General features: G+C 39.3%; 2 protein-coding genes across 2 annotated transcripts; both read right to left on the bottom strand.

The window, feature by feature from the left end:
* Positions 1-2,353: 2,353 nt before the first annotated feature.
* On the bottom strand, positions 2,354-4,053 carry LOC118564809 (olfactory receptor 10-like). Its single transcript, XM_036143986.1, has one exon. It carries the CDS (start codon positions 3,632-3,634, stop codon positions 2,744-2,746), a length of 891 nt encoding a protein of 296 aa, XP_035999879.1. The 5' UTR covers positions 3,635-4,053; the 3' UTR covers positions 2,354-2,743.
* Positions 4,054-20,268: 16,215 nt separating this feature from the next.
* LOC105928346 (trace amine-associated receptor 3-like) lies at positions 20,269-21,477 on the bottom strand. The gene is made up of 2 exons (XM_036143985.1): positions 20,530-21,477; positions 20,269-20,339 (listed from the first exon to the last, which is right to left on the bottom strand). Exons 1-2 carry the CDS (start codon positions 21,414-21,416, stop codon positions 20,294-20,296), a joined length of 933 nt encoding a protein of 310 aa, XP_035999878.1. The 5' UTR covers positions 21,417-21,477; the 3' UTR covers positions 20,269-20,293.
* Positions 21,478-21,909: the final 432 nt, after the last annotated feature.

Here is a 21,909-nt window from a genome sequence, read left to right as displayed (position 1 = left end):
TAATATAAACTATCTGCCTTTCCAACTAATGCAAGCTACCTTTTTCAGTTATTTTAGAAGCATAATTTCATTCTACTCCAATTATGTGCCACTTTGTATGGATATTTACAATAAAATCCAAACAAAAACATTAAAATTGTTCATTGTACTGCAAGGTATTCCAGGCACGTCCCACCAGTAGGAGACCCAGAGGAAGACCCAGGCCACTCTTTGTTTCTCGGATGGCCTGGAAACACCTTAAGGTCCCCTGGAGGAGCTGGCCCAAGTGGCTGTGGAGAGGGAAGTCTGGGCCTCCTTACTAAGGCTGCTACCCTCGCGATCTAACCCTGGATAAGTGGGAAAAGATGGATGGATGCTAGCTGTCAGGCTTTTTAGGAGACATAGTCAAAACAGGAAATTAGGAAGGAAAAAAAGATGTAAAGCCACTGCCAGGGCAGTGACCCAGGTTCATAGACTGGGATTGTGTTTTGCTTGTTTGTAGTTTCCATAAATCCAGGAAACTCTAATACAATCCATATAAACAAATTCCACTCACCATATCCTCAACTGAGGAAGCATCATTAGTTATGCAGTTTTTATTTATTTTTTGTACCCTGGTTCCTCCGACAGTTGTGACATAAAACAACATTATGGGAAAATATACTACTACCATTATTGTTATTTTTATGGTAATTTTATGAATTTAATTATTATTACTATTAGTTCTAATACATTAGATCTCGTTTATATTCATAAATAAATCACTCATTACTTTGCAAGATCAATGCGAAGAGGTAGTGATACTGTGATGGGAAAAATTTGGAGACCCTTTTTAACAATTGGTTCATTATTAAGAAATATTGATGTCTATTCTCTTTTTTATTTATGGATAAGGAAATAAAATATCTTGTTTTACTCACTAAACAAAAGATATCAACAAAAATATGCTTTTCAGCAGAGAAAGAAGTTAGTACATCCTACCTCCTAATATATGTATTCCAGAGGTCCTGATCTCTGGCCTTCATGTTTTTATCAGAGCAAAGGTTTCCTCCAGTTAAAGCTGTTCCATCTGTCTTTGACTAAACATGTGCCTGAGCTTTCATATCAACATTTGCAGGAGCCTGCTGTAGTTGGAGACTTTGTTTAGCTACTTGCAGTCTACTTTCAAGGTGAATCTGCATGGACGGTCCAGACCTGGGATTGCTGAGAGTTATTCTGAATGTCGTCAACTTGTAGACTATTGACCATACAGTGGAATAGCTAACTAAAAGATTTTTTTAGGCCTATTGAAATCCCTTACCAGGCTCATTAGCTGCTGCGATCGTATTCCTAGAGGCATCAGATAGCTCCTTAAATCTTACAGTGTTCACTCTCACTTCAGTTGTCAGGGTCACTGAAATAACATTTAGCTGCACTGCAATAAAACTGCAATAACATTTAGCCTCCAGACACATGTAGTGTCTGGGGGCTAAACAAAGCAAACTTTCTTGAAAATACTGATGAAAATACAATGTTTATATCATGCACACCTGGTGTAATACACATTCATGTAAGTTTGCCCATTTAATTAAGAGTTAAGGTGGGGTGTAATAATTTATTTCTTACCAGAACTCACATTCTCATTCATTTCTATGGAGAAATTTAAAAGTTTTTTTCTTTGTTTGATGCTAATTATCCACAGTGACATTCTAAAAATCTGAATATATGCTCTGATGAGGCCCATTTATCATCTGAAAATAATAAATAATAACATCAATCTTTCTGTAATTAATCCACATAATGTGCTTTCCTTAGTGAATTGAGTTACTGAAAAATATTAACTTTTCAATTAGTTTTTCATTTATTGAATGGGGGTCTATATAACTTAAAAACCTCAACACATTTAAAGTTGGTATTAAATATCCATATGTTCAAATGGAGTTAAAAGCAGACCTTTATGCTGTTTGCTGGGTGTTTTTCCTCTCAATTAGACTATATTTAACTTCACAAATGATTAACATGGCCATAAATAATGTTTTCACATTTAATTGTCATCCTATAATTTCAAGCCTTTGATCACTCTAACATTAAATACAAAAGCATGGTTAGGTTTTGATTGAACTAAAAAATGCATAGAAAGCAACAACAAATAAGACAATTTATTTTCTAAACACAAAACCCTTTCTGTGCTTTACACATTTGTTAAATGAAAAGTCAATATATATATATTAGGCAGCCTAATGACCACAAAGAGAAAAGAACATAACAAGACAAAGCACAATCACTAATACCTGTGGATCTGTCTTTTAAAAATGACAGCCTTTAAACAGGTATTCAAATACTTTTCATTACATTCACATATCTGTATGAATGTTTTCTTGTTTTAGTCGTCTGATTTCATATTCTGATCTTAGATGTCATGTTTTCATAAACTGCAAGCAGAAACTCATGGTAAGTAACAGAAAGGCTAGAAAACATTATATGTGTAACTTATTTATATAATGTGTTTCACTGTGGATTGAGTTACTGAAAAAAAAGATCCCACATGAACTTAAAAAGATAAAACAGAAACAAGCATCCTCGGTTATATAAGTTTAGGATGTGATGTTAACTTGTTTGCGTAATAATTTCTGGGAGAGTAATACATTAGTCAGAAGAAAATAAATTGAAGTTATTCTTGTTGAACATGGATTGATAAAGATTCTATTTTCTTACATATTAATTTGACATGTTTGTTAAGAACCTTCAGATCATATTTTGTTGTGATTTAACATTTGTATTTCTTTTACTTCGTCCTGCAACGAGGGCACACCCGCCCCCACACCGTCCTCACCGTAGCCTCCCGCAGAGCCGGGCTCCCCCAGATGTACACAGACGGCGTGCACAGGGCATTGAAACGGGCCATAATTGCAAAAAGATTTGTTCCCTCATTTCGGAAAGTCAACCCTGCTCCTGTAAAATATTTTATGGCAATATTCACAAAAGACGGGCACCACAGCACCAGGAAGCTTATTACAACAAAAATAATGATCCTCAGCGACTCCTTCTTGCTCTCTCTCTCTGGACCTGGGGGCTCCCTCTGCAGCTGATACTTTGCTACAACATAAAGTTTGATGGTCATGATCACTTTGGTGAACACTATGAGCTGGAAGAAGATGATGCCGAACACATACAGCTGTGTAGCTTTGGAGACAGGCAGCAAATTCCTAACCAGCAGGTTGATAGCATTGTACACCCAGCAGTAAACGTTTATTCCTATGACAACCTGCCTTGTTATAAAACGGCTGTAGACAAATGGATAACATACAGCAAAATACCTGTCAAACTGAGCAAACAGAAAGACCAGTATGTTGATTCCTAACAGATCCCGTAATACGCTGTATGTCCCGTTTCTGTAAGGATACCGGTCCTGAACATCAAACAGGCCCAGATAATACACAGAGAAACCCACCAGAGTGTCACAGATGCTGGTGTTCAGCATGAAAATGAAGCGGTTCTGAAGGCGGAGCGCTCTGGTGGCTGAGATCCCGATCACCACCGTCCCTGCTACCAGGACTGTGCTGGTGGCGAATAAAATGTGGAAGATGAAGATGAAGTAGTCCTCCGGGCTGCTGAAGTCCACAGAGAGAATAACTCCTGCTGCTTCTGCAGAGTCTGTCATGTTGGACAGCAGCATTGTTAGTGAAACTGACGCACAGACTCTGTTATATAGGTACTGTGAAGTCACTGGAGATAAGCTGCAGAGAGCTGATGTCAATTCGCTCTTCAGTTCCTTACAAAGTTTTTATACAACTGGAACTTTCTCACATTTAATCCCATGACAAACAAAACCATAAATGTATTTAATTGGAGCTGGTGATTGACCAACTCCCAGTTTATTATAACTGTGAAGAGGAAAATTAATGAAACATGGTTTTATTATTATTCTTTTTCCAAAGTATGATGTGCATGTGTATTCTCCTCTGGTGCCCATGAAATAAATCCAGGACCACCAGCCGTTCTCTAAAGAACATAGTCTATTTGATCTCAGTAGAAATGCAGCTGTTTTGTAAAATAAACTTGATGATCTTGTGAAGGGACACTGGGACAGTGATTGTAACGCAAACAATGTAAACAATGCACATGAATTGTTCTTACAATGTGGCTGTATAATAAAAATTGCCCAATAAAACTTCTGGAGGAAAATAAAAATAAACATTGGAAAACTAAAGGGATAACAGAGGCTTGAAAAAGAAGAACAAGCTTTATCAGGACTTTATAAAACATTGAACAGAGAATTCAGAAACAATATAAGGCCTATATAAAAAAAGCTTACAATTATGAGACATGCAAAGAAAGAGTATTACACACATTTGGAAAGAATGGAAAGAAAGTATAACATTAAAAGAATGTGGAAAAGGTTAAGGGATGTCATAGCTAGTATTAGGGTTTATAGTCAACCATCTTGTCTGATTAATGAGCAGAATGTTGGGATAAGTCATGAAAAAATGGCTGATGAATTTAATTATTTCTTTCTCAATGTTGGCCCAAATCTTGCCAAATCTATTTCGTCATTGAATAATGGCAGCTGGAAGGTGAAAACAAAGTGATGCAATTCCTATATCTTGGTGAAGTCAGTGAGAATTAAATTATTGGCACTGTCTTTAAATTAAAAAGTAAATATGCATGTGATAGTGATGATTTAGATATGTTTATTCTCAAAGAGACTATACATTGTATCAGCAGACCCCTAAAACATATATTTGATTTATCTTTTAATACCGGTGTCGTTCCAGATAAAAGGTGGCAAAGATTATCCCACTCTTTGAATCTGGTGATAGACACAATCTTAACACTCTTTGCTCTCTCAATTTTCAAAAATCTTGGAAAAATATTTTGTTAAAAGATTTGATTATTTTATATAAAAACATTCTCATTCATTAAGTGAAAATCAATTTTACTTTAGAAGCACTTGCTCAACAGCTTTGGCATTAATAAAAATCACAGAAGACATTACTACTGAATTTCAAACCAAAAACCATACAGTTGGAGTTTTTTTTTACTTGAAAAAGTTTTTGATACAGTTGATCATAGCATATTGACAGCAAAATTACAAATATATGGAATATGATAATCTGTCCAGGGTGTACCCCCCCCTCTCGCCCATTGACAGCTGGAGATAGGCACCAGCACCCCTCATGACCCCACAAGGGATAGACGTGTTAGAAAATGGATGGATGGATGGGCCATGAATTCAAATTAAGTACAATTTCATGTGGATTCCCTCAAGGCTCTGTACTGGGGCCTAAACTTTTTATTTTATATGTAAATGACCTCTGTGATGCATCAGAGATATTGTGTTTTGTTCTCTTTGCAGATGATACACATTTTTTGTGTGTCTGGTAAGAATTAATGAAAACTGTTGGGCAAGAAATGGTGTATCTAAAAATGGTTTATCAACAATGAGCAAACATTAAATTTAAGCAAAACAAAAAATGTGTTATTCACAAATCAAAAATGCCCTGAAAATATTAACTTGAATTTAATTGGGATTAATATTGAGAGCATATCAGAATTCAGGTTCTTAGGAGTACTCATTGATGAGAAATTGAAATGAAAGTCTCACATAGCATATGAGCTATGCATACGATGAGTCTAACGACTCTCCATTGCAGGGCAGACCATTGAAAATAATGGGTTTCACAGTGCAGCAGTGCACACGCTGCATCCTGTTTGAAAGGCCCTTAAACCTCAAGTCAAGTCGTGTCAGAAAGGTGTTAACACTGAGCTTGGTTCTACATGTGTCTTTCTGTTTTAGGGGAGTTTTCCTCCCCGCTGTTGCTACATGCATGCTCAGTATGAGGGATTGCTACAAAGTCAATGGCACAATGACAGTGACTGTCCACTGCAGTTCAGTGTTCATCCAGAAGGAGTGAATGCTGCAGGTCAATGACTTGATAGAATCTGCTGGGTTTGCTTAGATAGGACACTTTGTAACCAATAAGAACTATACATTTAACTTGTCTGCTTTGTTTGGTGACTAAGGTCAATTTGAAGGTATCAAATGATAAAGTGCTTGCACTTATACAGCGCTTTAACTAGTCCGATGACCCCAAAGCACTTTACACTATAATCAGTCATTTACCCATTCATTCACACCCTGATGGTGGTGAGCCATGTTAGCAGGCACAGCTGCCCTGGGGCAGGCTGACAGAGGCGAGACTTCCATACATCGGCGCCACCAGGCCCTCTGACCCCGCACGTTGGGTTGTTCGCCCAGGGTGCCGAACAAGCTAGGACCGCCCCTGCTCACACCTCCACTTTCTCCGGTTTATTGTTGCGTGTGAATGACAAGAGACCACGACAAATGAATCAGCTATACCTCTGACAAAAACCTTGGATGTAATCACGTTTGTAAAACCCGTAATTTCGTAAAATAATCTTCCAAATAACCAATTTTTTTCCAGAGAGGTATAGGGAAAATAAACCTGTTGATATTAGGAAGAACAAGTAGCACCGTTCTTCCTAAGAGGCACGCTCCCGAGACAGGGCATGCAAATCTCGGCAGGTATGCAGAAAATATGTAGTCCTCCGCAGCCCCAGATGAGCCTTTCTGTATCGGCTCAAACAGAAGGCAGATGCTGCGGAGCACTAATATCCAATATCTAACCTCAAACCACAGCTATAGTCTAGATCTAACTTGGGTCTGCTGATCTACACAAAGATCAGTAACATACATAATAATTCATTTCACCGTGGTGGTTTAACCGGACGTGATTCTCCTCACAAAGGCAGGCTGGGTAGGTTGAAACGATACCAGGAGAAGAGTTGTGCATGTTTTTTTTCTTTTTCTGTTTTAATCCACTAACTGAACAAAAAGAAAAAAGACTTGACACACCTCTTTCACTTTTTACCAAAAGTAAAACATCTCTAGTTCTAGTCGGTTACAAACGAGACAGAGTTGACAAGATTGTTTCATTAATATGTATTTTACTGATCTTTGTGTAGATCAGCAGACCCAAGTTAGATCCAGACTGAAACTGAGCACTCCTGCTTTGCGTGCAATACTCTCTGCTGCTTCTTACCGTTCCTCTTTATTTCATCATTTGGCTTTTTCCTGAGCAGAAGTGCTGCCTGCGGGTGATGTGGTTTTATATTTGAAGATGTGAAAACTCATTCAGTCAGCAGCCACACAGCAAAATTAGTTAAATATAGGGAAAGTAAAAGCTTAGAAACCGTCTCTGTGTTTCTCTGACAAACTGTAGAGGTTAAAATAAAATGTTCTTATTTTCTAGTTTTCTGCTTTGACCTCGATACTTAAACATCATGAATGCAAAATATACCATCCATCCATCCATCCATCCATCCATCCATCCATCATCTTACACATATCTGAGATTGAGTTGTGCGGGCAACAGTTGAGAACAGAAACCCAGCCCTCCTTCTCCCCAGCGAGATCCTCCAGCTCATTATGGGGGATCCTAAGATGTCCCTAGACCAGACAGGATACAGTGGGTATGGAAAGGATTCAGACCTCTTTAAATAATTCAATCTTTGTTTCATTGCAGCCATTTGCTGAAATCAAAAAAGTCAATTTAATTTCTCATTAATGTACACTCAGCACCCCCATCTTGACAGAAAAAACAGACGTAATTTTTTTTGAAATTGTATTAAAAAAGAAAGATTTAAATATAACATGGTCATAAGTCTTCAGACCCTTTGCTGTGACACTCATATTTAACTCACATGCTGTCCATTACCTCTGATCCTCCTTGAGATGGTTCCGCTCCTTCATTGGAGTGCAGCTGTGTTGAGTTAAACTGATTGAACTTGATTAGGAAAGGCACACACCTGTCTATAAAAGACCTTACAGCTCACAGTGCATGTCAGAACAAAGGAGAATCATGAGGTCGAAGGAACTGTCCAAGGATCTCAGACAGAATTGTTGCAAGGCACAGATCTGGTCAAGATTACGAACGGATTTCTGCAACAGTCAAGGTTCCGAAGAGCATAGTTGCCTCCATAACCCTAAAATGGAAGAAAGTTGGTATGACCAGAACTCTTCCTAGACCTGGCCATCCAGCCAAACTGATCAATAAAGGGAGAATAATCTTGGTTAGAGAGGTAAAGAAGAAACCAAAAAAAAATCACTGTGACTGTGGCTCCAGAGATGCAGTAGGGAGATGGGAGAAAGTTCCACAAAGTCAACCACCTCGGCAGCCCTCCACCAGTCGGGCTTTACGGCCCGACGGAAGCCTCTCCTCAGTGCAAGACATATGAAAGCCCGCATAGAGTTTGCCAAAAAGCACATAAAGGACTCCCAGACTATGATACATAAGATTCTCTGGTCTGATGAGACCTAGATTGAACTTTTTAGAGTTAATTCTAAGCGGTATGTGTGGAGAAAACCAGGCACTGCTCATCACCTGCCCAATACAATCCCAACAGTGAAACATGATGGTGCCAAGCATCATGCTATGGAGGTGTTTTTCAGCTGCAGGGATAGGACGGCTGGTTGGAATTGAAGGAACAATGAATGTGGCCAAGTACAGCGATATCCTGGAAGAAAACCTCTTCCAGAGTGCTCAGGACCTCAGACTGGGCCGAAGGTTCACCTTCTAACAACACAATGACCCTAAGCACACAGCTAAAATAACAAAGGAGTGGCTTTGGAACAATTATGTGACCATTCTTTACTGGCCCAGTCAGAGCCCTGACCTAAACCCCCATGAGCATCTCTGGAGAGACCTAAAAAAAGCTGTCCACTGACGTTCACCATCCAACCTGACGGAACTGGAGATGATCTGCAATGAAGAATGGCAGAGGATCCCCAAATCAAGGTGTGAAAAACTTGTAATATCATTCCCAAGAAGACTGAGGACTGTACTAGCTCAAAAGGATGCTTCTGCTCAATACTGAGAAAAGCGTCTGAAAACTCATGAGCATGTGATGATTCAGAATTAATTTTTTTGATAAATTTGCTAAATTTTCCACGTCCGTTTTTTTCGGTCAAGACGGGTTGCTGAGTGTACATAAATGATAAATAAAAGTGACTTTTTTAATTTTAGCAAATGGCTGCAATGAAACAAAGAGTGAATCATTTAAAGAGGTCTGAATACTTTCCTTACCCCCTGTATATAGTCCCTCCGGTGAGTTGAGTTTTCCCTGTGAATGTCAGAACCAACTCAACTGACTCCTTTCAATGTGGAGAACCAGAAGTTCTACTTTGAGCTCCTCTCAGAAAAAATAACTCCTCACCCCGTTTCTAAAGGCTGCTCCATACTCCGAGAGAACTAAGACATTTTGTCTTGCTCCTGCTGCGAATGACGTCACGTTGTTCTGTCAGCCCAGTCTTTCTGACTACTCTTAACACATCAACTGGGCAGAACGTGTTTCTAGCAGGGTGACCGAGAAAACTTGTTCCATTGGTCAGAATTTGGATGGCCGTTGCTAGACAGGTGAGCAGAAATAATGCACTATTGTTCTGGTATCGGAGAAGGACATTCCCCATTCTTTTGCAGGTGACTGTACGAGATGGATAGTTTTGAGGATCAGCTTGCGAGGCGGTTAGGAAATATGAGAATTTATTATAATACATCTTCGAGGCGTTACAAAGACACGCAAATGGCAAACAACTCCTGGAAAGAGGTAGCACAAGCGTTGGAAACAGAGGAGGCAGTCTGTCGGAAGAGATGGATATATCTTCTGGATAAATTTGCGAAAGTCAAACTTCAGGTCAACACAAAGAAGAGTGGGGATCTTGGCGGGAAGAAAACGGTCCCAGCTTTCTTCACGTACTTGCAGTGGCTTGACAAACATGTGGAACACCATGAGACGACTACCAACAATCGGATCTCTGATGTATGATGGAGCTTGATTATTAAGGACTTTATATGTGTTATTTTGTTTCATTTATACCCATTTTCTTATTGCATTTATTTTCAAGGATTCACTTCTACTGGATTGTCTCTGCTTGAAATAGAAAAAAAACTAAATAAAACAGTAAGCTCAAATGATATACAAACTTAATTTTATACAGTTTTGTTTCATGATTAATTTCTTATGTATTAAATCATTTTAATTACATTTAATTTCATTCCATAACAGATAAAATAAGCTTAACACATTTTAAAATGCAAACAAAAGACAAAAATGACTGAAAAGGATCCAAAAAAAGATAAATCTCACATAACGAACACATAAAATTGTTTTACTAAGACATGATTAACTAAATCACACATTCCTCTAGAAAAAACATCACAAGGACAGAAAATATCATCTTGTCTTTTTAAATAATGAATCCAAATGGGTTTGCTCTGTTTAGTTTGTTTAGCCAGAATATTTACCCCAAACACAAATACATCCTTCTGTCAGAAGGGTTCTGATATTAGTTTTTTTATGTATTTTTTCAAACTCTAAAATTAAATATATGTTTCTGTGAATTTACTGCTGGTACATAAGTTTGTACTTTAAACATAACTTCAAAATTATGATAGTCCAACAGTTCAAACCGTGATCAGTTTTTTGGTTTAGGAGTTGTGGATTTTTTGGATATCGGTACTGTTTTCTACATATGATAAATTTACAAGTTTTCCCCATAAACATCTGCATAAACAGTCGAAAAATGAAGAATTGGGATTAAATGCAAACATAGCTTGAACGAGTCTTTCACTTTAATTAACAACACAATCATCTTTGATATTTTCCTCTTTAAATGGTTGATATTTGGTTTTCCAGTTTAGATTTTCATCACTAAAAAATTGTATCTCTTTTACACCGGTAACAACAACATCAACATCAATCAACATATCTTGGGGAATTTCTCTAAATATCAAATAGATCACTGTCCCAACATTCATTTATAATTTAGTTTAGACTAAAATAAATAAAATAAAAATAAAATAGTTTTTATCCTACTCCAGGCGTTCACCACATCCGACACATGGGTCAAATTTTCAACATTTATATTCTACTAAATTAAATCACCAAATTACAATAAAGTATTGATCTTATGAAATCATTGTCAGCAGAAATGAGTAGAAGATAAATATGTTACTGCTTTGTCCTCTCTACTGCGCCCCCTGCTGCTCGTTATCAGGAATCGCCGGTCCAACGGAGTCTTGGATCAGCTGCTGGGCCACATTAAAACACTCTTCCACTTGACCATCTTGAATTCTCCTCCTCATCTCATTTGACAACTTTTCTCTGGCATAATTCCTCAAAGACTCCTTCAGGATGCTTTCCTCCTGCTCCAGGATCAGTGTGTGGTATAGTTTCTGTCGATCACCTCTTGAGGGTTTGCGCCATCCAAACGTGGCAGACAGCGCTGGGACTAAAACGATACCACAGAGTAGAATGGTGCCGATGATCTGGAAGTGAGGCAGAAATTATTGACTTTGTTTCTCTGTTATGTTTAGACTCACATGAAGCAGAATGAAAGTTCTCACCCAGGACTTGTTCCTCAGCTCAGCGATGGTCTTGAGCTCCTCATCAGTGATCATCCCTGGAGATTTGCAGGCTAGCTGGACCTCTGTGGTCTGATTGCTCATACAGCAAACATACCAGTCTCCAGTGATGAACACACACGCCACCCACAGCAGAGCGATGAATGCTGCCCTGATGATGTACCTGCAGGAGGAGGTTAGGAAGCTGCAGTTCGATGAGCGCAGAAGGTGTCTGCTGGTTCGCTGGAACGAGGTGTCTGTCCACAGCAAAAATATCAAAGTGACGAGGAATGGCAGGGCCAAGAACAGCCCACAGTACGAATCCTCAGGTCTGCAGGAGCAGCTAAAGTTCCCACCCAGAAAGACAAAGATCACAAACACGGCAAAGTAGGTGCAGAACATTCTGCAAGTTGGACTGGTTTCTGTGCTCTCCATCTCTGAGGTCTGTGTCACATTTGCAGACAGCCTGCAGCTTATGGCGTCTGGGCAAGAACCACAGTGTATCTTCAGGTTCCTGTTTCTGAGAACTGCTGAGTTGGCACGGCTCGGAGTCATGGCAGGGAAAGGAGGTTCTGCACATTTCAACGTTTTTCTCTGTAAACGTCTTTCAAATGAGGGTAAAGTAAAGACATGGAATTTCCACTAGATGTTGATTTGAAAACAAAGTGTTTTCAAATACAGGAGTAGAATAGAGTGGAGTCTGGGGCTTTTGAGAAACCTGGGGCTTTGCAAATCACAAGTAGCGTTTCCATACATATTTACCTGACTAATTTCACTTTCCCAGTGCTTTACTTTCCCTGGGCTTTGGTCCCTCAACTGACCCAGTACTTCGCTCTGCCTTCTCAGGGCTTGTTGAAGGGTAGTGTGCAGTAAAAAAAAAACTGTCCGCCGCAAGGGTGGAGTAAGGAGATAAGGAGTTTACAAACCTATTGATTATATAACCTTAATTTATCACAAAACGTTGTTTTAAGACGGCTTTAGGTGAGAAGATACACCTCTAAACTTCATCTGTGCAGTCAGTTCATCAAGATAATGAGCCAATTTAAATTGTGGAGCTTAAGCGGGATTTCAGTCTGAAGAAACTCTATTGCCTACCTCCCATCCAATCAGAGACTCATCCGCCTTCGTCGCAAGCCAATCAGCTTTGAACTGGTTCTCCTCGAAGCCAATCAGCATCCTGGGTTCATCTTAAAAGAACTCCACATCCTCGTCTCGGCCTTCTGCTCAGCGGGCAAGCGGTGGCTGCGCCGTGTCTGGTTTGGACTCTGATGACTGGATTCAACCCACCTCCATCCCCTTCTCCACCATCGTAGCAAGCTCCACCTGTCTTTCCTACGGTCCTCCTTCAACCTCGTCCCTATCAGAGTGTAGTTCCTCCCGGACTCTTACTGCATTCCCTGTCACTCCTTAAAACGTTCTGGTAGAAGACCGCCATGTTGAGCCTGGTTCTGCCAGAGGTTTCTTCCCAAAGGGGAGTTTTTCCTCTCCACAGTCGCTTCATGCTTGCTCATCATGGACAGTTCATGCAACCTGTGTTTATCAAGTTGGACATCTAGCTCAAACAGATCATCATATGGACAGAACAAACTTTGTTTATCTCCACTCCACCACCAGTTTCAGGCCTGGGGGGAAATATCCCTATTCTCATACGCCTGCTTATCCATATTGAAGTATAATTCAGCGTGAATTTTTCCTGCTGAGGTCTGAGCACCAAAGTCTTAAAATATTGTATCAATAAAATTCTTCCAATTGCCTTTTCTATCCGTGTGAGTTTTTCAGATTGAAATGCTCTAACTTGTCGGGACCGACAGAGACCCAGGGAGACTGCAGTGTTACGGCCGCTGCTACAGCGTTATTACTGGGCCAGACTGGCTGGGATTTCCCACAGACTGGATCTGTTCGTTGAGGCTTAATAGTCACTATAAGGCATTTACTAAGTTATTGGGGAATCTTTGTGCATAACAGATATAAAATGTGAAAATCTTGGCTGGATGTTTTCGCCGTTTTTGAGTTAATAACTGTGAATGCCTATTGCATTCACAGTTCTTGAGATCCTGTTTCTCTTTATTCTTTATTACTGTGAATGCAGTAGGCATTCACAGTTATTGAGATCCTCTTTCGCGTTTTTACTGTTTGAAGTTTGATTCGCTTCTCCTTCTACAGTTTTTGTCCGATTTCAACCATTCAACTTTTAAACTATTCAGCTTCTTCTGGAATGGATGGCTATATCTTTTTGTACTTTTAACTTTTCAACTTTTTAAAATATTCAGCTTTTTCTGCAAATTTTCAGCGTTTTTTTCTCCCATAGGAAATGAATGTAATTCACAAAAATTCCGCTCATTTCAGCTGCTTTTTGACAGCTTACTGCTTTAGCCTACTTTCAGCTAGAAACGCCATTCAACTTTTAAAATTTAGTGATATCTTTCAGCTATTATGGTATGTTTCAGCTTTTCATATATTTTACCATTTTCATATAGTACCTCCTTAAAATAATTTGGGCTTTTCAAGAAATTCAGCAAATAACATGCGTTGCTATGGTCGTCAAGTGGCAGTTGGTAGAGTGCACACTCTAGAAATGCAACAAATTCTTCTTCTCCGAACAACTTCTCACTCGCTCAATTTTCAACCTATCCACATAAATTATACATCAAAACGTAGGAATTTTTGTCTGGATTCAGGAATTGTAACCCTCATTTGTGTAGCATTTATAGATTTTCCGCAAATCACCTCAGAGCGACACAAACCCGAAACCTCCCCCATTCATTTCCTATGGAGTGGTTTTGCAAAATGACGTCTGAAAATCCAAAACATCACACGTTTTCGCATCGTCGCTACTCCTAAACCGTTTGATGTACAGGCATTAGACTTTCACACATGAATGTCCCAACCCTTCTGGCGAATGTGCAAAATCCTGAAAATGCTTTAGAGCTGCATTTTTCCACATGATCCACTTTTTTACATCATCGCTGTGCCTACACCGATTTTTGTACAAACATAAAAATGAGCAACATAGTCCTCAAAAGCCAGCTGATACTCACAGTGAAAGAATTATTTTTGATATCTCTTATACTTTTTCAGCTAGAGCGATTTGTTCGGGGCCGTTTTTAGAGGATTTTTGGAATTCCTTAAAAATCCCCTTTATATCATAATTTTTTACACCTTTATTAAAATATTTCCAGCCAAAACCAATACCAAGTTTTCTTCCCCTATCCGTTACGAAATAAACGCAGAAAAAATTACGTCTCTACCATTTACGGATCAGGAGATATGGAGCGTTATTTGAGGCAAAGTATTCCATTCTATTCCAATAAGGCAGAGTCTGAGTAAAGTCTCTGCACTTCGGTAGAATGGCCCGCTGCAGGTGTGAGTGAGTTTCCATGACAACGGAACTCTGCTGACCAGAGGGACAGGCTCCATTGGGATAAAATGGCAACTTTCGACACCCACTGAAGTAGCTGTGATTAATGTAGGAATCTGAAATTCGCACAGTCACTTCCTCTTAACATTTTAAAATTTTCATGTGATTATCAGCCATGTGTCACTTTTCTGTTCCATTTTGGATTTCACATGCTTTCCTATAGGGCCTTTTTTTCCAACAGGACCTGGCATGATGCCCAGACACGACCCAATTGGCCAATACAGCACCACCCACCTGTGGGAAATGGCGCTTCACACCATTTTGGTCAAATGTTGAGTTCTGGGCCCAGATGTGGTGATGCTGAGTTGCTAAAGGAGGCCAATCTTACACATAAACTTTGGTCACGTTTGGTGACATTAAGTATTGGTACCCATTTTTGAGGCACTTCCCAGTACAGGATTTGGACCAAACTAACAGAGTACCATCACCCGGTGATACTGAACACAACCATGTTAGCGGCTAACTGTTAGCATGTTGCTAACCGGAAGTAGCTCTGACAGCTCGTACAAACTTCTGCTTCACAGAGTCTGTACTTCCTTTAGAGAGAAAGCTCCACAAGAAATTTGGCCTACGTCGCATAAAGCATCTCCAAGCTATGAGGAGTCAAACATCCAAAAGTTTTCAATGGGGGGCAAAACCCCTTATACTCCTAGAAATGCAGGCCCACATATGGCTACAGTATATTCAAGTTTGAAATTCTACTTCTGCTTTGTTAAATGATTCAGTGTTCAGAATGAGTTAGGAGATGTTTGGTGCCATTCCCTCAGTTTATTTCTTCTTCTAGTCATTCAGCTATTGTTCTTTCATGTTCAAATTCTTCAACTTTTTCAACTTCTTCAATGCTTTTCAGCTATTTTTTCTCTTCTTCAAAGAACTTATGCATCTTTTGCTTAATCATTCAGCTTACTGCATTCACAGTGCATTTTTTCGCAGGAAATGCAAATTTTTCTAGTTATTATTACTGTGAATGCAGTAGGCATTCACAGTTCTTGAGATCCTGTTTCTCTTTATTCTTTATTCTTCTTCTTCTTCTTCTTCTTCTTCTTCTTCTTCTTCTTCTTCTTCTTCTTCTTCTTCTTAGTGTTTATTCTTCCTAATGCGTTTTTACTGTTTAAAGTTTGATTCGCTTCTCCTCCTACAATTTTTCTCCGATTTCTTTTAAACTATTCAGCTTCTTCTGGAATGGATGGCTATATCTTTTTGTACTTTTAACTTTTCAACGTTTTAAAATATTCAGCTTTTTCTGCAAATTTTCAGCTTTTTTTTCTCCCATAGGAAATTAATGTAATTCACTAAAATTCCGCTCATTTCAGCTGCTTTTTGACAGCTTACTGCTTCAGCCTACTTTCAGCTAGAAACGCCATTCAACTTTTAAAATGTAGTGATATCTTTCAGCTATTATGGTCTATTTCAGCTTTTTCATATCTTTTACCATTTTCATATAGTACCTCCTTAAAATAATTTTGGCTTTTCAAGAAATTCAGCAAATAACATGCGTTGCTATGGTCGTCAAGTGGAGGTGGTAGAGTGCGCACTCTAGAAATTCAACTAATTCTTCTACTCCGAACAACTTCTTCTCACTCGCTCAATTTTCAACCTATCCACATAAATTATACACCCAAACGTAGGAATTTTTGTCTGGATTCAGTAAATGTAGCCCTCATGGGTGTAGCATTTATAGATTTTTCGCAAATCACCTCAGAGCGACACAAACCCGAAACCTCCCCCATTCATTTCCTATGGAGCGGTTTTGAAAAATGACGTCAGAAAATCCAAAACATCACACGTTTTCGCATCGTCGCTACTCCTAAACCCTTTAATGTACAGGCATGAGACTTTCACACATGAATGTCCCAACCCTTCTGGCATTCACAAAAAATGAATTTTTTGGATAACTGTTACAGTTTTGCCGCAGGAACAATTTGTTCGGCAGTAGCGAATGTGCAAAATCCTGAAAATGCTTTAGAGCTGCATTTTTCCACATGATCCACTTTTTTACATCGTCGCTGTGCCTACACCGATTTTTGTACAAACATAAAAATTAGCTGCATTGTCCTCAAAAGCCTGCTGATACTCACAGTGAAAGAATTATTTTGATATCTCTTATACTTTTTCAGCTAGAGCAATTTGTTTGGGACCGTTTTTAGAGGATTTTTGAAATTCCTTAAAAATCCCCTTTATATCACAATTTTTTACGCCTTTATTAAAATATTTCCTGCAAAAACCGATAGCAAGTCTTCTTCCCCTATACATTAAGAAATAAACGCAGAAAAAATTACGTCTCTACCATTTACGGATCAGGAGATATGGAGCGTTGTGCGAGGCAAAGTTCTCCATTATAACCCAATGGGACATATTTTGAGCAAAGTGTCTGCACTTTGGTAGACTGGCCCGCTGCAGGTGTGAGCGAGTTTCCATGATGACGGAACTCTGAGGGCCAGAGGGAGAGGCTCCATTGAGATAGAATGGCAACTTTCGATGCTCACTGCATTTGCTGTAATTAATGTAGGAATCTAAAATTCGCACAGTCACTTCATCTTGACATTTAAAAATGTTCAAGTGACTTTCAGCCATGTGTCACTCTTCTGTCCAATTTTGGGCCTTTTGTGCCTTTACTTCCAACAGGACCTGGCATGATGCCCAGACACAACCCAATTGGCCAATACAGCACCACCCACCTGTGGGAAATGGCGCTACACGCCATTTTGGTCAAATGTTGAGTTCTGGGCCCAGATGTGGTGAGGCTGAGTTGCTAAAGGAGGCCAATCTGACCCATGAACTTTGGTGACCTTTGGTGACATTAAGTATTGGCACCCCTTTTTGAGGCACTTCCCAGTACAGGATTTGGACCAAACTGACAGAGTACAATCACCCGGTGATACTGAACACAACCATGTTAGCGGCTAACGGTTAGCATGTTGCTAATCGGAAGTAGCTCTAGGAAGCTTGGACAAACTTCTGATTTACAGAGTCTGTACCTCCTTTATACAGAATGCTCCACAATAAGTGTGGGCCTCGTCACGTAAAGCATCTCCAAGTTAGGAGGTGTCAAACATCCAATGCTTTTCAATGGGGCGAAACCCCGTATGCTCCCTAGAAATGCAGGCCCACATATGGCTACAGTATATTCAAGTTTGAAATTCTACTTCTGCTTTGTTAAACGATTCAGTGTTTAGAATGAGTAAGGAAATGTTTGGTGCCTTACCCTCAGTTTTTTCTTCTTTTAATCATTCAGCTATTGTTCTTTCATGTTCAAATTCTTCAACTCTTTCAAATTCTTCAACTTTTTCAACTTCTTCAACTTTTTCAACTTCTTCAATGCTTTTCAGCTATTTTTTCTCTTCTTCAAAGATCTTCTGCATCTTTTGCTCAATCATTCAGCTATCTGCATTCACAGTGCATTTTCGCAGGAAATGCAAATTTTTCTAGTTATAAACATTTTCGCCACTGTGTGTGTGTTCTTGTGTGCGGGTGGAGCAGGCTCACTTTCCGTGCCAGAGAAAGAGGAGGGGAAACCTGCTCAGCGCATATAGTCTTTAACCTAAATTATTATTTTTTTGCTGTGATCAAACAATAACGTCTTTAAAAACCTGAGATATGCAGAATTTTCCCATGCAAATTAACTGCAACTGATTTGACAAAAATTCATGACAGATGTGAACCTGCATGTGCAGAGCCCAGACTGGGGTCCTGGTGTTAATACTGTAGCGATTCTCTGTTGCTGTTTGAGAAAGCCTCAGTGACGTCACTCTCTGCTTGCTCGTCCGCCCGCTCTGCTCAGGTAATCAGGTATGAGCAATTACACCTGTGGCGACTCCAATTTAGTTGAGTCACTGCACCTAGGAAGAGCACCTCAAACTTCTCCCAGTGTGTAACTGCCAGATTCTTGAAAAACATTGGTGTGAGTAAACCAGTGGTCCTTGATCGGTTGCTTGTGTCTCACCCGTCTTGTTCCTGTGGATTTTGCCTGCCTGTCTCGCCCCTGTCAAATTCTCCTGTGGCTTCTATTTCTGGACCTTGAAAACCACGAACGGTCTCTCGACCCCCTCTGCCTTTCTCTCCCTTTCTGCACATCTCATTTAAAAGCTCTGAAACGTTTTTGTCACATGATAAGGTGAAAATGTCTTCGATTAGAACAAGTGACAATAAACAGCTAGTTAAAAATACAATACGATAAACTAGATGAAGAAATTATTAAAAAGGAATATGTGATCTTTTCAACACTTCCTATCACTTTGTTCAACGTTTAAGCAAATTCAATGTATTGGAAATATTAAGATCTAAATTAGGAATTTATTTGACCAATAACTGAGTAAAATATCCTAACAGGGATTTATATGATGAGGGGATCACAATAAACAGTGTAGTTTCTTGGGACTTAGGAGCCACCTTTATCCAACAGAGTAAGTAGAAACTCAGAGTAAGAAAGCTTCTTAAAAAATATGTCACAAAATGTCTGTATTTCATTTAGAAAACTAATTGTTCAAAGGTATGGCTCAAAGGTTGAGTTACCCGTAACTCCTCAGGCTGAAAAGGTTTATTGAAGAAGTGATGAAATGATTCAACAAAGAAGAACCCACCAAGATGACCTACTCAGTTTGTTTCTGTTTTTTTTCGCCTTGGATTATTGAGATGCATCAGTACATAATTGCTCATCTGTCACAAACTTAAAGTTTTCCGTTTATGTTTTACATCAGCAACTAACAAAAACAACCAAGTAAAAGAACTGTGAGGGTTTTGTTTGTTTTAAATTCATATTCGATCAAAAATCCATCATATAGGCAGAGAGTTGGTTCAATATGTCACTGATATAGATATTATTTTTATCACAAAACATATTAAGTATGAAAATAACCATTTCTGTGCTGTGTTAAGTCCCCCTGTCTCTGGACAACAACTTATCCCAACAACTTATCTGGCTGCACGTGTAATTAAAACCAATTCTAATTATATTTTTTTAAAATGTCTGCGTTATCATGATGTTTTAAAAAACTATTACCAGAAACTTAGCATACAGCAGATTAACATATCTTTGAATAGTGCTGACTGAATGAAAACAATAGAAGACTTTGGACTTGACAAGATACTCACAACTGATCAGTTAAGCCGAGAAACAGAACCGAAGAAATTCTAACCAAAAAGCTGTGTTAAATAATCTGAAGGAAGATGTATTCATTAACCATTTCTGTTATTTTCAGAATAATTGCAATCAAATTCCTTTTATTTTATTCTCAACCAAAGCATTTTCTTAGTGATTCAAACATTTATATTTATTAAAAATATACATTTTATATAACATAAGGTTTACATAACACAAAAGTAAACACACAATGTTTATAAGAGCGTTCTCGGATTTAATTTAAACTGTATTATTGCACCAAACTGATTATGAACTTTAAATGGAAAGCAGAAAAACAAAGGCATATCTGGTTATATAACAGTTATGTTAAATTTTTTTTTTAAAAGATCAAGAGGCAGATGAATTGATTTCTGTTCATCTTGGCACCTTACTGGGATCTGCAGTTGGACAGGGGCCGCATCTGGACATAAGAATCAGAGTTTTAATGAGCATAAACTGTGATCAGCTGACAATCACTGAACTATTTCTCAATCTTTAATGTATAGGAATTGGACCTGATTGCAGAGCACTTTGAGGTGGCCTTTACTGTTAGTTTAATAATAACACTGAATTAAACTAAATAATTGCATTTTTTGCCGTGCCACACTTACTTCGTCCTGCAGCGAGGGCACACCCGCCCCCACACCGTCCTCACCGTGGCCTCCCGCAGAGCCGGGCTCCCCCAGATGTACACGGACGGAGTGCACAGGGCATTGAAACGGGCCAGGATCGCAAAAAGATTCTTGGCTTCGTTTTTAAACGTCAACCCCCCTCCTAAAAAAAACTTTATGGCAATATTCACAAAAGAGGGGCACCACAGCACCAGGAAGCTTATTACAACAAAAATAATGATCCTCAGCGACTCCTTCTTGCTCTCTCTCTCTGGACCTGGGGGCTCCCTCTGCAGCTGATACTTTGCTACAACATAAAGTTTGATGGTCATGATCACTTTGGTGATCACTATCAGCTGAAAGAAGATGATGCTGAGCACATACAGCTGTATAGCTTTGGAGACAGGCAGCAGATTCCTAACCAGCAGGTGGACCACATTGTACACCCAGCAGTAAACGTTTAATCCTATGACAACCTGCCTTGTTATAAAACGGCTGTAGACAAATGGATAACATACAGCAAAATACCTGTCAAACTGAGCAAACAGGAAGGTCAGTATGTTGACCCCTAGCAGTGATGGTAACACATTATAGGTCCCGTTTCTGGAAGGATACCCCTCCTGAACATCAAACAGGCCCAGATAATACACAGAGAAACCCACCAGAGTGTCACAGATGCTGGTGTTCAGCATGAAAATGAAGCGGTTCTGAAGGCGGAGTGCTCTGGTGGCTGAGATCCCGATCACCACCGTGCCTGCTACCAGGACTGTGCTGGTGGCGAATAATATCTGGAAGATGAAGATGAAGTAGTCCTCCGGGCTGCTGAAGTCCACAGAGAGAATAACTCCTGCTGCTTCTGCAGAGTCTGTCATGTTGGACAGCAGCATTGTTAGTGAAACTCACGCACAGACTCTGTTATATAGGTGCTGTGAAGTCACTGGAGATAAGCTGCAGAGAGCTGATGACAGTTCACTCATCCATGTCTGCACAATGTACAGCGCTGCAAAAGTATTCATACCCTATCAGCTTACTCGCCTTTTGTCACAACCACAATTTCTAGCGTATTTTACTGAAATATCATGTGATAAATCAATACAATGTCACAAGACATTTAAAATGTGTTCCAATCAGATGAGCCCAAATATATTTCTGATTGCATGAACAATTTTTGGTATGTGGAAAACTAACAGTGCAAATCCCCCCACATTTCCACGGAGAAACAGGGGTGGTTGCAGCATTGTGGTGTGGGGAGGCTTGTTTTCAGCTGTCAGGTTTGGTGTATTGTTGTTTAGACCGAAGCACAGGCAAGAGTAGGGAAGCCCCATGTTGTGTGAAGAATGTTTTTTTAATATATAAATTAACAAGGCTTACAGGGAACCA

The sequence above is a fragment of the Fundulus heteroclitus genome, chromosome 12, assembly GCF_011125445.2.
Source record: "Fundulus heteroclitus isolate FHET01 chromosome 12, MU-UCD_Fhet_4.1, whole genome shotgun sequence".
Lineage (NCBI taxonomy): Eukaryota > Metazoa > Chordata > Actinopteri > Cyprinodontiformes > Fundulidae > Fundulus > Fundulus heteroclitus.
Note: the sequence above shows the minus strand (reverse complement) of the source record. Positions and strands in the feature narration are given on the sequence as shown.